The following is a 17,601-nucleotide window of genomic DNA, read 5'->3' on the forward strand; positions in this document are numbered from 1 at the left end:
GTGTGCCCCCGATCATTGACTGACAGCCTTAGTCACCACTGTAATATAAATAATAATATTAAATCTCCCTGTCACCTCTGGGTTCCAGTTCACCACTCATTCCCTTTAGTGTCAGCCCAGTAGCTTTCATGTTATGGATATTGATCCTTTAATTTTTTTTTAAGTTGTACAAGGTACTAAGGGAGTTGAAGAAGCATGTGCTAAAACAAATATAAATACATTAAGGAGAGTTCTTGGATTCAGCCTGAATACTCCTAATTGCCACATTGCAGTGATGCATCATTCTGGGGGTGATTTTGTTGGTGAGGTTTATTATAATCATGTTGCTGCCAAGTTTCTGTTATCTGCAGGTAATTCCTGGAGTCTGTTTATTAAAGGAGATGTATTAAGATGTCAGTGGTGCCCAGGGCGTGAGATGGATACACTTATATAGTGTAATGTAAATCTAACAAATATTTTTACAGTGAATTTTCATGAAGGTATTTAAAAGTGACACACCGAAATAAAAGCAACAGCATAAAGACATCCTTCTTTTATATCTAAATCTTTATTAGAACAAACCCCAAGAGCTGTAAAACAATAATTAACAACAAATTTCATTAAATATTAAACATTTTAGTTATCAAAGATATTTAAACAAGACATTCCCAATATTTCTGCACAGCAGAAGCAAACATATTTTAGAGCGCAGAGTGTCATATGCTCACATTAGTTTGGTTTTGGCATGATAATGATAAGTCTCTAAAAATCACTTTAAAAAGACAAATGTGATAAGTTAAAATGACAGTTACTTCTCTTTCATTTTTCAATCTTTAAATTGCCTTTTTGTGATTTTACATGTACTTATTTAGAATAAAGGCTTATGGGCCCTTCTGTAACATATAGTAACAGACAATCGGTTTTTATATTAGTAGAGTTAGTAATTTCACTTAAACATGAAGCAGTTATATTCCAATAATCTGTATCAAAAGTTAGAAAATTAAAGATCATTTATAAAAACACTTCCAGAATAGTTCCAGAGGGGTAGCCATGTTAGTCTGTATACAGCAAAAACAACGAGTCCTTTAGCACTTTAAAGACTAACAAATTAAACTTATGTAGGCATAAGCTTTCGTGGGCTGCAACCCACTTCGTCCGATGCCTTCCAGAATAGTACATAATCAGTCTTGAAATGAAGCATCTATTTTACATTTGGGCACATAAAAATACATATATAACATTGGTGTAACAGATACCTATTAACTTCCCTTTCCATTCTATTTTAAATACCCAGGACCCAATTCTACCCTCAGTTACCTAGGTACAATGGGTTATCTCTGAAGCTGAAGTCCAAATGGGCCTCAGTTAAAGAGTTCAATATTCCATTAATTAGATTTAGAAAAGTTCACTAAAGCAAACCAAACATTCTTGTATCATTTTCTTTTTGTAACAAAACCATTCTCTTTTGCTTTCTTGTTGGAGCATATAATACATTTTCATGATCTGACAATAGTAAAAGGGAAATTGTGCATACTGCATTATTAACAAAATTGTCAAATGTATTTAAATTGCAGTTGATTTTATATCATTTCATTTCAACTAAGCTGAAAGTCTTGTTTTTCCTATCTAGCAATTTCTATTTTGTGGTTTAAATTATGTATGTAAACTTCAAAATATAAGCTGGGTAATAATAAAAGCCAGTAAGGCACTTTTGTCATAGAGGACAGAGTTGTACAGGCTCAGTGACTGGCAATTACTTAAAAGACGACATTCTATACTGCAATACAGAGATAATTTGTTAAGTATAATCATTTTTATGACCATTTATTTTTAGAAGGATATTTAAAGACACTCTTTTTAGAATAAGTTTATATGGTGATTTCAGAAATCTTTTTACTGTCCTATAACAGAATATGCAACAGGAAAACATTTCATACTTTTAACATGCTTACATTTAAAAGAACATTCAGCATCTTCAAAACTTCCAAGCCACTAGAATTAAAAGCTAAATAGAACATGAAGAAGAAACAAATCTTAGTATAAAAATGTTCCCATCTTGGTTTGGTTTTTTTTGTTTGTTTTTTAAACAGTTTCCTTACCAATTCTGATGGCTTTACATAGAAGCTTTGGTATAAAACACACAAACAAAAGCCAACAATTAATAGAGTGTTGGGAAAACAATGCATCAAGCCAAGACTAAATCAAACATGACTGGGTGGTAACAACATTGACTATTTTCTAATGTTTCTTGGTTTCTACATTCTGTTTGTTCAAAATCTTCAAGAGAGATTTACTCATGTAATAGGGTCTTTCTGCAGAGCCATCATGTCTTTCTAAATCTTCCACTAGGAGGAAGAATGGCACAAAGTAAATGATCAAACCAGCACAATAAGAAAAGTAACAGCACCACCTGCTGAACTCTTACAGCACAACAGCACTCTTAGCTTTCTAATTTTTCAATACTTGATATTTTGGCATTTATTATACTGTAAACACAGCTGGAATAATAATAATCAGCCTTTTGTCACTACATGGGCCTGCCTCTGCCCTTAGAAATCAATGGGAATTTTGCCATTATCAAAATCTACATAATACACAATCTTACCATATCATACTTAGCCCTAAATTTAACTTCCCTAAAGTAAGAAAGTACATATTAATTAAGTTTTAGCTTCATAGTAAAACAAATAAAGTAAAGAGCCAAATTCATTGACTTCACTGGGATTGTGTGGGTTGTAAATTGGCCAAATTTGGCCCAAAAGATTAGTTAAGAATCATTATAATAATCAGGCTTAAACAGTCTTAAAAAATAAAAGTGTGATTTATTTTGCAAGCTAATATTTGTATTAATTTCTGCCTAATTTATTCCAAAATATAAAGTTCTCTATTACCAATTTGAATTTTAAATAATGTCAGCTGATTTACTGACTGCAGAATTAAAGCGATATTGCTTTGCGTTTTCACAGTTCTTAATTGCTTCATTAAAAATGGCTTTTATATTTTCTTCTCAGAAACATTGTTCATTTATAGTCTAATTCTCACAAAATAGTAATGAATGGAGGAAATTTATATAGATATGTATATAAACAATCAATAATTCAGTTTAAAACTTTTAGAAATTCTTCTAGCAAATGCATAGGTTTATTTAAGAAACTTCTAATCATATGACTGGTTGTATTACTACTATTTATATTGTCATATTTCTATTAAACTCTATTACATTCATACGAGAAAAAGCACATTGTACTCAGAAATATGCTTTTGCATTTGAGCACCAGGTAAAACTCTTCAATCCACTGCAGAATTATAGATCGCTCAACTCAGTCTTTCTAGATGCAAACTAATGAACGAATTACAGTAACATCCTATATTACATTAAGCCTGATCCAAAATAGCAGATCAACAGATTTTTAGATCATGGAAGGGGAATGATTGCACGTAGCCCCCAACAGTTCATTCTAGCCTAAATTTTCAAAAGACTTGCATTTTTGTTTCTCTCCATTTTTAATACCCAACTTGAGATGCCTTGTAAATCAGCCTGGTTTTCAGAGGGTGGGCGTTCAGCACTTTCTGAAAGCACCCAAGCACCCTTAAAGGTGTCCCAAGATGGGCACTCAAAAATCAAAACTCTCAAAAGCACTAGTCACTTTTGAAAGCGTAGGCCTTTACCTTTAATATTTTAAGGCTCAAATTTAACTCCTCATCCCTACTTCACAGTGAATTCCAGAGTTCACTGAGTGAAGGAGAAACAGCACATGAAAGTGATTCATCTCTAGTACTCCACTCCACAAGATCTCAAGATCCTTCCATTCCCCAGGAGTTACACCAACCATATGCATGGACTAACTCACCTATAGGTCATCTGAGCTCTGGATTCAACCTATGGGTCAGTATAAATAAACAAAATTACCTGGGAGTGATGGGAGCTTCCTACTCCTCTCCCATTCACCCAAGTGCAGGATGGAGGAAGGCCCTCCATTAATCTTTTTTGTATTACACTAACCCTTGCTTCTTGGTTGACCTTGGGATTGGAGCTCTTCTCCAGGGACTAACGTATGGTGTCTTAAAAATCCATTCCCATATGATTGACCTTCAGACAACTAGAAAAGAACCTACCCCTGTGTTATGACACTCAGGGTCTCACTGTGATGTAGAGTAATTTCCAGGAGCTCAATTTCTGTAGTAGTAACGGAGCTGGATGATGTTGCAAATTCTACCCTTGTTTAAATGGACTGCGATGGAATACTCCATTCAAACTTCTGTAGCCCATGAAGGCTAGAACGTAGTCTCACAGGCTTTGTGTCTTTGTATGCTCATGGGACGTTGGCCCATTGGGCCTCCTTAAATTTTAGAACAATTAGTATTTAAATAGGTTGGAGTATTTTTAGCCCAATTCACAAAAGTAACATCACCTTGAAAGGTAACTGCTTTCCTCCTACTTACAGTTATCATGTATCTTTGTATTACTCCTCATAATCCTCAGATAAAATGTAGGGCTGATCCTGGGAGCCCTACACAAGTGGAACTGTCATTGACTTCATGGTAGTTCCACCACAGAAGGCTAGCAGAATTGGGGTCTGAGAGTTTGCCTACATGGCACCAGAGGGCTCTGATTTATAAAACCCTCTAATGCATTGTACTCTAACTGCTCTGCATATACCCTACTGGTATGCTCTAAAACGTACTTAGTTTGCATTAACTAACTTGGCTAAATGGATAGTGCTCTGCTTTACCATGTGGGAGACTCAGATTTGATTTCCTGGCCACTTAGTCCACGGGCTAGCAAGAGCTGAGAGCCATGCAGAAGACAATGCATTCAGCCCTTAGAAGGAGGGTGGATCTTGCACTGGTCAGTAGGAAAAGCCCCTCTAGGATGGCCTCAGGAAATGATAATTCCTTGGAACTTATGAAGGGCCATGGAGACCTGCCTCCATGGAAAATGGATGCATTTCAGTTTTTCCTTTCCATACTTCAGGTGGAGCTCAACATCATCATAGAACCATTAGGCACAGGGGATACTAATACAAGGGCATCTCCCATCCACATCAGATGAGAGCTATACATGTTTCATCTTGCCTCAGGTGGAAATAGAAAGATTGTGGGAACCACAAACCATGTTCTTCAAGCTCCTACGGTGAGGTCAATGTTTAATCCAACTTCTGTTTTAAAAAGAGTTTTGTTATAACAGACTTCACTACACAGCAGATTTAGCTGTAGTCTCCTCTGGCTACCTTCTCTGAGACTGAACCTGTGTGATACCGACTCTCATTTATTAACATACACAGTTTGTAATGGAGGTGATAAGAAGATCGACGTAGGGAACCATTAGTACATGTATATAATCACAGTTTAAATAGCTGTCAACCAGCTTGTACAGTAAAAATACAACCATAGCACCATATTTACAAATTCAGTACCATCTGCTGGTTTGCTAGAGTCTTGATCTATCTTTTTTATGGCTAATTAGGTTACACTGTAGTGCTTTCAAAAATTGCCTGAATATTGTTTACAAATATACACTTATAAAAAAGAATTGTTATCAAAACTGCTGTCATCTGAAACAGCAATCTGTGTTACAAAAGTTATTAAAACACCATTAGCTATCGATAAAAAATGCTTCAAATTTACATTTTCCTTTTTCATAGGCACTCTGTAAACTAAAATGGGGCCTTGTTTCACAGCTCTTAATTTAAGCATTTCCCTATCGATTTAGATGTTATCAAATTGCTGATTTTTTTTTTTTTTAGACACAAGGAAAAAGAAAAAAATCACCCATTAACCAGAAGCATTATTTACAGTTTTAACTTTTGCCTAGTTTATACACATCCCACGTAAAAGTGATATTGTTTTGATTTTCAGCAATTTTTAAAAGTTATCCCAGTGCCTTCTTAGGGCTTAGTTCCTTCTTTCCCAGAATTTGGTGCAGGCTAGCTGACATGTAGTAGGGTTTTGCTGTAGATCCATCATTTCTTTCCAAATCTTCACCTGAATTTGCATCAGCAAAAGCAGCAAGCAGCAGTGCAAACAAACGAACAAACATACAAGGGTAGAGAATTCAACAGGAGGAAAAGCAGAAAAAACAACATTAGAAAATTTGATACCAGACAATGTAGCTACATTGTTAAGTTGCTGGTGGACACTGGAAAAGCACCAAGTTCCACTTTTTCCCCAATCAGAGAAGGTTTTAAACCAAAACAGACAAATGTCAGTGCAGGGCTCACTGGCATTCTAAAGTTATGCACATCAATCCTTTTAACTCTTCCAGTTCTTTTGTTTAAAATCACACTGGAATTTCAGAAGGGCTCAGCACACACAACTAGGGCCAGAAAAGCTTGGCTTTGTGGGTGCTTAGTTCTTGAAAATCTGGCCAAAAGTGTTACAAAAGAAACTGCTGGGTTTTGAGCACTGTTGAAAATCTGTCCCTAAAAGGAGCTCTTTTGAAAATCTGACCCCATACGTGCACAATGTTTCACTCCCATAATACACAGCTGTACATGGCACAGGAAGCAGAATGGAATGTAAATTCCAAATAATGCTCTGGAGACTCAGAGTTTTGCCATACAAGGAAAGAAACCTACAAGAAAATATTAATTTCCCCATTAATATTAATGCATTTCCCTTCTACCTTCCCAACCCCAACAAAGACGTACAAACAGTGAGTGAACTAGTGAAAAGTAGGAGATATCTTCAGAGCTGCGACATGATTTACTGCTGCTTATTAATATTATATCACAAACTATAACAGAATGATTTGTATCCCTCTGAAGTCTGCTCAAGACTGAATGGATTTGCTGTGCCTTGATTGAACTAATAAACTGTAACACTTTGCATGTTTGTACATTTCATGCAAGGATCCCAAAGCACTTTGGAAAGGCAGGGAAAATGGGACCTTGAGTGTCCCTAGTCCTGCAACGTGATGGGCATGATGCTGCTTGTGCAGATCATTTTGCAGGATTCAGGCCTAAGTGTCACACAATGAGTCAGTGGCACAGCCCAAAATAAAAAAAACCTTCAGGTCTCCCGACACCTAATTCCCTGCTCCAAGACATACACTGCTAGTGCGTCTAAGATGGCCACCGGTGCCTTGTGATCAAATGGAGAAGGAAACTGCTTGTGAGCCAACGGCCTCCTCCCCCTGTGATTCCTCTCTCATGTCAGTGTATAAATCCTGATTTACACGGTGTGAAAGGAGAAACAGGCCCATTGCAATAAATTAATACTGATGGTCATTAAAGGTGATAGGAGTTGGTCAGGAAATGATTTTGATTTACTTTAATCTGTGTCACTTCCCTGGCACCCCAGCGTGCTCCCAGTCATGTGTCACTGGTGTTTTGGCCTGTTCTAAGGGAACAGAGGCTCCAGGAGGCAAGGGCTGTGCTCAGGGCCTGATTCACCACTTTGTTTCTAACAATGGGGTTAGACTTCGGAGGAATTAGAGAATTTACCCCAATGTGAGAAGAGACTAAGCCCCTTAGTAGTGCTTACCTGCCTCCAAGTCCCTACCACAATGTGCACTTAGGAACCCTCAGCCACATGGACTATTTGACTAGTTAGCACAGTCAAATAATGCAGCCAGATGCAACGACGACCAGTTCAATATACTTCTGCCAGGACTGCTCTCCTTATAGTAGAATCAACTCTTTGTTTTAAATTTCATTAAGTCTGGCAAATGGAATGAATGCCCTGTAGTGAGCACACCTTCTGATAATTAGGGTCTAAACTGAGAGCAACTGATTTCTCCGGTGATTTGAGCATTCTCTGAACAAGAAGTCAAACATGCTCCTAACCACCTCCCTTTTAAAAGTCAGCTCCGGTTAGTTATGCGGTCACAAGAGGCTGACAGGTTTAAAATGGTATCTTCAGGAAATTTCATGTTAAGTCAGAATGAAGCTTTTGTCGTGGTTATTAGCACGAAACCAAAAGGACAGCGACATCATCAGCCACATAGCACATTTGCTGGAGGAGAACATCTGAGTGCAAAGCCTGTTGGCATTAGTACGATGTCTGAGTGACCTGTGTCGCTGGACACATCTGGTTACAAAGCACTCAAAAGCCAAGCGTTAGTAAAAATTAGGAGCCATTTAATGAACAAAAAGCCAGATACCCCAGTGAGCCCCAGATACATTTCACTAGCTTGGCAAATAGGCTAATGAAGGCATATCTGATGACTGAGCTTTACAATCCCCCGTCGTAAAATTAAACCACCTGTATTAAGAACAGCAGCAATTCCTTATTCCCACAATATGCCAGCATGTCATGTGAATTCTGTAAGGAAACTGACAAGGTAGCTCTTTACCTGCATGTCATCAGAAGAGGGGTGTCAATGAAAGAGGACTCAATACTTACAAAAGCAGAGGAAAAGTGTATCGACGCACATTGCATAGACACTAAAGAACCCATGTGCAACTAGGTAAGAGCCAATAATGACAGTCTGCAAAAAAAAAAGAACAAAAAACCCAAACACATGCATTTGACACGATCATGGCAACATTACCTCAAAATCAAGAGCTTAGACTGTTAAACAAACACGAAAGGATTTATTTACAGCTCCATAATTCTGCAGTAGTCTTGCTGCTGAAGCAAAAGTTCACAGATTAAAGTCACTGTGCGGTGATGTACAACTGTCACTGGTTTCCAAGATGGCAGCTTGGGGCCATGTTGTCCTCAGTGCAGGAATACCCACATGGGAACTAAGAAACTCTGTTCCCTCAGATTGCCCCTTCAAGAAACAGTGCCCACCCAACCTGCAGATATCCCAAGATCTATTGGGGAAGCCACAGGGAAAGCATTTACATAGGAGCCAAGTGCTTTCTCGTTGCTCTGTAGACCTCCTCTCTTAAGAAGAGATGCTGCAATTGGTTCCCCATCATCTACCCCAAGCACTGTCTGTGGAGGTTTGTACAGAGATGGCATGGAACCTAACGTTTCTGCACGCAGAAGGTTTGAAGTCCCTTGAGGCTCCCTGCTGCACCATAGTGGTATAAAGCTACCTGAAATGAGTCAGGGAGGGATGGAGTTTGGCAGAGCTGGCTAGCCACAGGAAAGGATGCTGCACCCATTGACAGGATGGTGGAGCTGCTGTTGCCAGTGTGTGCTCCCCAAGAACTGACACAGAGCTGCCCTCTAAACTCTCCCAGTGTCCTAAGAATGTAAACTGCATCCTTACCAACAGGGGTACCCAGTAGTAATTTAATGTTGGTGCTTCTTGTGTGAACACCGGTATTCTGTGTGTGAAGAAAAAGAAGGCTAGGACACCTGCAAGAAGCACAGAGTACAGACCTTTAGTTATTCACACAGGTATCTGGGACTTCACTCTCATGAGGAATGGGTAAGAGGCACAGCTGAAAGCACACTCTGGCATAGGTTATACAGGAAGCTTTGAACAATAAATCTCTAAATATTAATTACCCCCAGAATCTGTATTCTGACCAGAATGGAAATGGCATATAAATGAATTATCGTAAAGATACTTGTGGGGCCAGAAAGACATGAGTCAGTTGTTTTATTTCAGGAGTCAGACTGGGTTTTATATCAAAACTAATAAATAAGAATACACAGTACAATCAAATGTATGATAATAAAAAGGACCATCAGACTGATGTTTAAAAAAATAAAAAGAGAAGTGAGCAAAAGCCTGCAGCTTTAGCTTGCACTCTTTGGAGGAACGTTTAACTATTGGAGATTAAAAACAGAAATGACATAGCTACTGATAAACACACTTCATGATAAATCTAGAGCTACATACATTAATTCATCAGCACATTTGTGCTAAGCAGAACAGAAAAGGGATGTTAATGAATTATCCTAAAGAAAGTATCCTTAAGGAGGAGGAAGACCTCAATCTCTGCATTTCATGGCTCACATTTCAGAGACTGTGTTTCAATCATATTTGCCTTTCCATTTTTAAAGTCAGTCTACAGTAATGACAAAAACATTGGTCTCAGATCTAATTTTCATCTGCTGGTAAAAATTAATCCATTTAGGATTTTGTGGAAAAACATACAAAATATAAAGGTGGGCATCTATGAAATCATGTTTTGAAACTCTTGTGACAGTTTAAGAAGCCTGAAGGGCACACTGTCAACTTGAAATTTTGAAATGGACCAATTTTTAAAAAAAAAATTGTTTTCTGCCACAGCACACTGTAAACAGCATGTTCTGACTTTTATTAGTATGAAAGGAAAAACTGAAAGAATGTTAGAACGATTTTGTCTGCTCCCCTGCTCATATCTGGAAGAGTCTTTTGGACAGGCCTGAGTGTAACAGCAGAAAAGATGCTCAGGCCCACCCCATCTCTGCTCTACTCCACTTTCTCTCTGTGCACACACCTGCATCCTGCTTGCTGACAGTTCAGTTTCAGTTATAGTGCTGCTGTTGCTGCTGGTAAATACTCTCTTGCACAGCCTGGGGAAAGGTGTGCACCTGTAACACACTGGAGATTGTATATCACAGGTTCCCCTCTCTGCCAGATCCAGAGAAGATATGAGGCTATTACAATCAGGTTGCACCTTTAGTTCATGGTGTAGCGGCTTAGGCTTTTAGTTCTGGAGGTCCCTAGTTCAATCCCCAGTGTGTCAGCTAGAATAGCAGCCATCACACACTCACACAAGAACAGTAGAAGTGACTATACAAAAAATGCTATAAAATTCACAAAGTAAGCTGGAAAAAAAAGAGGGAAAACATGCTTCTTTGGGCTCAATCCTGTAATTCTTTAGTCATATGATTGGTGCTTATGGTATCGAAGTCTGCAAGAGCAAGTCCTTGATGTGTGGTCTGACCACACATAAGTTTAGCACATGGTAGGCTAGCAGGGATAAGAATCAACATTACATTGAAATAACTGACTGACTTACCTACACCACCAGCAACGAGAATTTTCCCAAGGAATAACAAGAAGTCTGTAACTTTGTCCAGCACCGCAACTCTGTTCAACAGAGGACAAATGATGTTTAAGTACCTCAAAACAGAAGCTCTCTATGCTTTTACATGAATTCCATGGAAAATTGATGAAACTGGGTCAGAAAGGGGATTTTCTTGCACTGGTTCTTTGGCCATCAATATAACAATGAAAGAAATCAACATGGAGAAGATAGAGGAGGATGGCATTTTAAAATTCTAGTTCTTAAATGTCCAATCTTGTGACGGGCTAAAGACTTTTGACTCCTAATGAAATCAATGAGAGTGGAGAGCACTCAGCACCTGGCTGAACAGGGAGGGCCATTTTACAGCAAAACTGCTGACAGCACTTGAAAGCTATTCATTGGATGTTACTCTTGGTGATAAAGAAATTAGCATATTTCTCTATTTCAGCTCTTCTTCATAGCCCGATCATGGGCAGACCAGCCCTAGCAGGAAATGTAGGAGGCCCAGCATCTGTATGTGCTGTTAGTAGACTTGTGTCAGTTTCATTCAGTTCTTGCTAGCCACATTGTCTCTGCTTTCAGAATGCACTGAAACCTCAAAGCTAGGCTGAGGTGTCTCAGCACAGCAGGGGGCAATCTCAAAGCAGAGAATCAGCCCCAGGTGAATGTCTGCCAGGAGTCAGAAAAATTGACAGTGAGCCTGCGTCGCTAATCATACTGAAAAAAACAGGAAGGAAAGGAGGCCAGAATGGAGGCTTATTGCAGGGAGTCTCTGATCAAAATCCTGCCTGACTCATGGCATGGAAATGAGACTTGTGTTGCGAGACACCTGATGACACTGAAGGCTATGTATATGGTAATGTAATGTACCTGCTCCCATGAAAGATATACATTCAACAACCAAATTAAAGAAAAGAAACCATCATTAGCCTTTCAGAGTTGGGAATTAGAACTAGAATACACGGACTAGAAAATCCTCATTCAAAACAATAAAAAGATTGGCCTGGCTCCTAGCTATTGCTCTTGGTGACTAAGAGCAATATCATAAAGCATAGTTTCTCAACCTGTGGTACGCGTACCCCTGGAGGTACACGAGACACAAGCAGGGAGTACGCGGCACAAAACCCAATGAAGAGAGGCAGGCGGCAGCCACCCGCTTCCCGCCCGGTCCCAGCTCCCAGAGTGGAAAATTGAGTGTTGGGGTACTTATTAAAATTTTAGGGGGTACTTGCTACTTAAAAGCTTGAGAAACACTGTCATAAAGAACAGGAGTGGAAGCGATAGCTAGGGCTATGATTTTGTCATGGAGGCCATGGTAATCATGAATTTGAATAAAGTCTGTGAAATCTTGGAAATGGCTGTAAAAACATACATGATTAGGCCCCAAATTGAGTGGTGTTGCTACCTGGTGCACAGTGTCACCACTCAGGTCTGGCCCATCTACCCATGTGACTCCGTCTACAGAGGGGTGGACAGGCCAAACCTAAATACTGCTGTGACAGTGTGCGCCAAGCTGTAATGCCCAGAGTGGGGAGCTGGGCCCAGCTGTGCAAGACAGGAGCTGCTGCTGTAAGGTAAGTACAAAGGGGCTCGATCACCAAACTCCCCCCCTCCCTCCCAGACACGCACCTCCGGGCCTATCTTTCAGCATCTCCCACTAGACTTTTGGGTATGCTGATGTAGTGAAAACGACATTGTTTGGTGATTTTTTCAGACCTCTGCCGTGAAATTTACTAGAGAGACAAGGTGGATGAGTTAGTATCTTTTATTGCACCAACTTCTGTTGATGAAAGAGACAAGCTTTTGAGCTACAGGCCTGGTCTTCATTGCAAAGTTAGGCTGACATAAGCCACTTTGCGTTGACCTAGTTGTGCATGTATCTACATTTAAAATTTGTTTTCCATGGATGTAAGTGCCCCGTTACAGCAATGCAGTAACACTGCCTCCCTGAGCAGCGTTGAGCCAGGGTTCCTTCCCCTTTAAAGTCCCGCAAATTTTTGAAATGCCATTTCCTGATTGTCCAGCTTGGTGAGCACACCCAGCAGTTCTCCATTGTTGTGTGCAACTGCCCAGCTGACCAAGCTGGCTATACACTCCAGATGCACTATGGCTTGGAGTAGACAGGAGATATTGGATCTCCTGGGCCTGTGGGGAGACGAGGCTGTGCAAACACAGCTACGGACCAGCCACAGAAAAATGGGCATCTCTGAGTAGATGGCTCAAGGGATACAGGAGAAGAGGTACAACTGGGACAAGCAGAATGCCATGTGAAAGCGAAGAAATTGCAGCTGGCATATCAGAAGGCCAGGGAGGCGAATTGTCAATTCGATGCTGAGCTGCAGACCTGCCGCTTTTACAAAGAGCTGCATGCCATACTCGGCAAAGAACCCACTACCACCCTGCAGAACACCTGTGGGTACCTCTGAGGAGCCCAAGTCACAGGATGTTGGTGTGAACAGCAAGAGGGAGGACAAAGAGGAGGGGGATGGGTGACATGCAACCAGGAGGTCCAGCTATGCCACGAGCCAGGATCTGTTTGAGGCTCTCGCAGTCCAGTCAGTCCTGGCAGTCGAGCATGGACGAGCCCGATGCAGGGTAAGTGTGTAACTGTATATCTCATTACAATGATAGGTCCCTTAACTTAACTGGACACAGCTATCGCCTTTTCATTAATTTGCTCATCCTAGAAAAGGTGGCGGTACAACAAAGAGACAGAGTTACCTGGTTTTCATTCCCCCGCAATGTTAGGCAAGGGGGAGGCCATGCAGGGCAGATAGTTTATGATCTCAATGAAACTTCCTTGGAAGTTCTCTGCAGTCCTCTCTGAAGGTTTCTAGGGACAGCAGCCTTTATTTCTTCCTCCGTAGTAGGACACTTTCCCATGCTAGTCACCAATAACTTCAGCAGGCACCATTGCAGTTCACAGGCTAGCAGCATACAGGCCCGAGCAGCTTTGGGACACCAGCATCAGCTGTGCTCTCTCTGCCTTTGTTACCCTCAGGAATGAGATATCAGCTAAAATCACCACTGTCTGTGGAAAACAGTGCCACTTTTCAGTGCCACTGCCCTGTACTCATACTTTCATGCAACCGAGCAATTCCCTCCTCATTTCCTTCACTCCTGCAGGCCATACTCACTATGGCCGGTGCTGTGAGTGATGCCAGATACAAGCACCCCAAAGCAGAAGTGTGCATGAGCGTGTCTTACTGAAAACTGTAAGGGAGCAAGGAAAGGGGGGAGTTCGGAATCTTAACTTTCACTTTTCATTGTGACTATATTGACAATGGTGCCTCTGTGTGTTTGATTTGCAGCTGCTGCTGTTGCGGCCTTGAGCAGTTCCCCCTCCACATCCGTGGAACACCTGAGCCACTTGAGGAGAAAAAAAGAGGACTAGGGATGACATGTTCAGTGAGATCCTACAAGCCAGTGCTGCATCAGATCATGAGCAAAGGGCCTGGAGGGTAAACACTGCAGACAGCCTGGAGAAGGAAAAAGGATACAGGGTTTCAGCCCAGGAGTCCCAGCAGGAAAAGGAGAAGGAGATTCACCAGGACGTAATGGGACTTCTCCAGATGCTACAGATTCTTGTGGACCTACAGGTTCAACAATCACAGAATCGCCTCCCTTAGTGGTCCATGGAGAACTCCATTACAGCACCTCCCTACACACCCTCAACATTCCACATGGTGTCAGCGGCCACATCCCTACCCCTGCCTCTCCACGCCGGGAGACATTAAGGGCTACCACAGTTTCACGCACACCGACCTGTGAAAGCCGTGGTTGCTGTAGGTGTAGGTGCAAATGGACCTGAATGTACTTTCCCTTTCTTAAGTTCTGATTCATTAAGTTATTAAGTTTTTAATGTGTTTACTTTTAGATTGCACAGTTTTTTCTTTGAACTGGGTGTGTTCCTGAATAAAATTCTATTATTTGGAAAATAATTAGTTCACAATATATGCTGCAGAGGGCCTTGCAGTTCTGAGAGCACCCACTTGTTACTGTACATAGCTCATAGGATCAGTGACAAACAGTGCAATAATCATAAATGTACACCGTAAAATTAATAGGTGCATTGACATTATATTCATAAATGTGCACCAAGCACCACACAATTCCTAAGAGGTCCCAGAACAGCAGGTCCAGGTAGAACACAGTACACCACATGCATTACTATGGCTCTCTGTTAAAGTGCTTTTCCAACGCCTCCCTGAGCCATACAGCTCCGTGCTGAGCTCTCTAATAGCCCGTGTGTCTGGCTGTTCAAGCTCAGCAGACAGCTGCTCCACGTCTGCCCGCCACCCTAGGGGCAACTTTTCATTTTTGCTTCACAAATATTATGTAGGACACAGCAGGCAGCTATAATCACCAGGATGTTTCTTCCCCACTGAGATCCAATGTTATGAGTAAACAACGCCAGCATCCCTTCAATCTATCGAAAGCACATTCTACTGTAATTCTGCACCTGCTGAGCCAGTAGTTGAATTTTTCCTTAGTGCTATAAAGGTGAGCAAAGGGTAGGCTGAGTGTCCCAGGATCACTAATGGCATTTCAACATTGCCAATGGTAATACGCCGGTCGGGAGAGAAAGTTCCTGCTTGTAGCTTTCTGAACAGTCCTGTGTTCTTAACGATGCAAGTGTCAAGCATTTTCCTTAATCAGCCAACACTGATGTCGGTGAAGCATCCACGGTGATCCACCAATGCTTGCAGAACTACAAAAAAAGTAGCCCTTTCTGTTGATGTACTCTGTGGCAAGGCAGTCTGGTGGCAAAATAGGGACATGCGTGACGTCTATCGTTCCACTGCAGTTCAGGAGCCCCTTTGCTGCAAATCCATCCGCTATGTCTTGCACGTTGCCAGGAGTCACAATCCTGCACAGCAGAAGATGATTAATGGCCCTGGCCACTTGTATGACAATGGCCCCCAATATGGATTTTCCAACTCTAAAATGATTTCCCACTGACCGGTAGCAATCCAGCATTGCAAGTCTCCACACTGCAATTGCCATTTGCTTCCTCACTGTCAGTATAGCTTTCATTCTGATGTCCCTGCACTGGAGTTCTGGGATGAGCTTGGCGCACAGATCCAGGAATGTGGTCTTGTGCATCCGAAGGTTCTGCAGCCACTGCTCTTCATCCCAAGCCTGCATTACAATGCGATCCTACCAGTCAGTGCTCGTTTCTTGGGCCCATAAACAGGCTCCACCATCTGCAGCTCCTCCGTGAATGCTACCAAGAACCCTGACATTGCTATGTCCTCCAAGAAATCGTTATGTTCCGCCCTGATTTGGTTATTCTTATGGCTCTGCAAATACTGGAGGATTCTGCGTCCTGTGCTTGCAATGCTTATGACTATAGTGCAGACTCCATGCTTCTGTCAGAGATGGCAGACAGAGAGGAGGCCTGCACAAGTTCATGGGATTTTTAAAAAAAGGCATGAAAATTATGGGCTATACATGACATTATAGGATGGAGACAACTTCATGCTGGGGACCCCTTGGTCCCAGTCACCCTTGCATGACTTGTTTCTGCCTGATCCTGCATTGCCTATGCTTCCCAAGAGACCATATGCTGGATGGTGGTGGGTTGCACATGGGGATATCTACCCATGCATTATGCCTCAATACAAGTACCCCGGTGAGTATTTGCAGCACTGATGAAAGGAGTCAAGTTTGCACGCACACAAGTAATATACTAACTATGGCAGCTTTATGCCGACAGAACTTGCATTGCCCAAAGTTTGTAGTGTAGACGTGGCCCCAGAGAGCTCTTCTTCAGCTCTGGGAAAGGCACTCAGAGTATCACAGCTAAATACAAGATGGAACAGATTGTTTAGTATAAGTAGTTAACGCATTGTCAGGGACCATTCACAGTGAAGTGGCCTTGCAATATGTGTTAACTACTTATGCTTAACACTCTGTTCCACCTTCTATGTAGTTGTCACACTCTGAGTACATGTCCCTGACCTGAAGAAGAGCTCTAGGTAGCTCTAAAGCTTGTCTCTTTCACAAACGGAAGTTGGTCCAATAAAAGATATACCTCACCCACCTTGTCTCTCTAATATCCTGGGACCAACATGGCTACAACACTGTAAACATGAAATTTACTAAAGATTTCCATGCCAAAATTGAAGCCTTAGCAATAGCTCTGAGAGGAAACAAAGACTGTTTAGCTTTCCCTTCTGCATGGAGACTGCAAAGGGGCGGTGACACTGTTCTGACATTAATCCTTGATAACAGGAGTAGAGACCCTGACCTCAGCATGCAGTCCTTTGTCTAATGCTGGCATGCAATGGGCAGAGGTGTTAACTGAATGGCTGCACCCACCAGGAAGGGGGGTGGTTCAACACCAGGAGAGATACTATTAAAGACATGGGTTTAAAAAGCAAAACACACCCTTCCTCCTTTGTCACTCTCCCAGCCCTCCCTCCAAGTTTCCTTCCAGGGCTTTTGAGGGTTAGATCTAGCTGTTCCTCTTATTAGGAAATGTGAACAGACCCAACTTCAAGCCTTGCAAACTGCTCCCAGATACCAAGGTGATGGGCACCCTTGCCCTATAATGTGTGTAATACATCAACAGAAATTTCTCAATTGACCCGTTGCTTTCTTGGCAGCCCTGCTACCAGGCCTGCCTAGCCACCTAAAATGTCAACCAATTAACCCACAGCAAAGCTGTCTGTCAGGTTAGATAAAATCATCCTAGCTCAGGCTACTGAATATCTAGCTCTATGGCTTGCCAGATGCATGATGAGCTGCTAAAAGG

The 17,601-nt window shown here is 41.5% G+C and overlaps 1 protein-coding gene across 5 annotated transcripts in view; it reads right to left on the minus strand.

Moving 5' to 3' along the window:
* Positions 1-528: 528 nt before the first annotated feature.
* The window catches only part of SLC44A5 (solute carrier family 44 member 5), a 162,805-nt gene continuing 145,732 nt past the window's right edge, over positions 529-17,601 (minus strand). For 3 of the 5 annotated variants that reach the window (XM_067563405.1, XM_067563409.1, XM_067563406.1), the window contains exons 19-22: positions 10,833-10,903; positions 9,146-9,234; positions 8,326-8,410; positions 529-5,964 (exon numbers count right to left, since the gene is read on the minus strand). In XM_067563405.1, the coding sequence (XP_067419506.1) occupies positions 5,852-5,964; positions 8,326-8,410; positions 9,146-9,234; positions 10,833-10,903 (358 nt within the window). In that variant the 3' untranslated portion in view covers positions 529-5,851. Of the gene's footprint in view, positions 5,965-8,325; positions 8,411-9,145; positions 9,235-10,832; positions 10,904-14,331; positions 15,712-17,601 lie in introns of those variants that run through there. The other 2 variants (XM_067563407.1, XM_067563408.1) reach the window with 2 other exon arrangements.

The sequence above is a fragment of the Emydura macquarii genome, unplaced genomic scaffold, assembly GCF_026122565.2.
Source record: "Emydura macquarii macquarii isolate MOO-44397 ecotype Brisbane River unplaced genomic scaffold, CSIRO-AGI_Emac_v2 contig_2481, whole genome shotgun sequence".
In the NCBI taxonomy this organism is placed as follows: domain Eukaryota; kingdom Metazoa; phylum Chordata; order Testudines; family Chelidae; genus Emydura; species Emydura macquarii.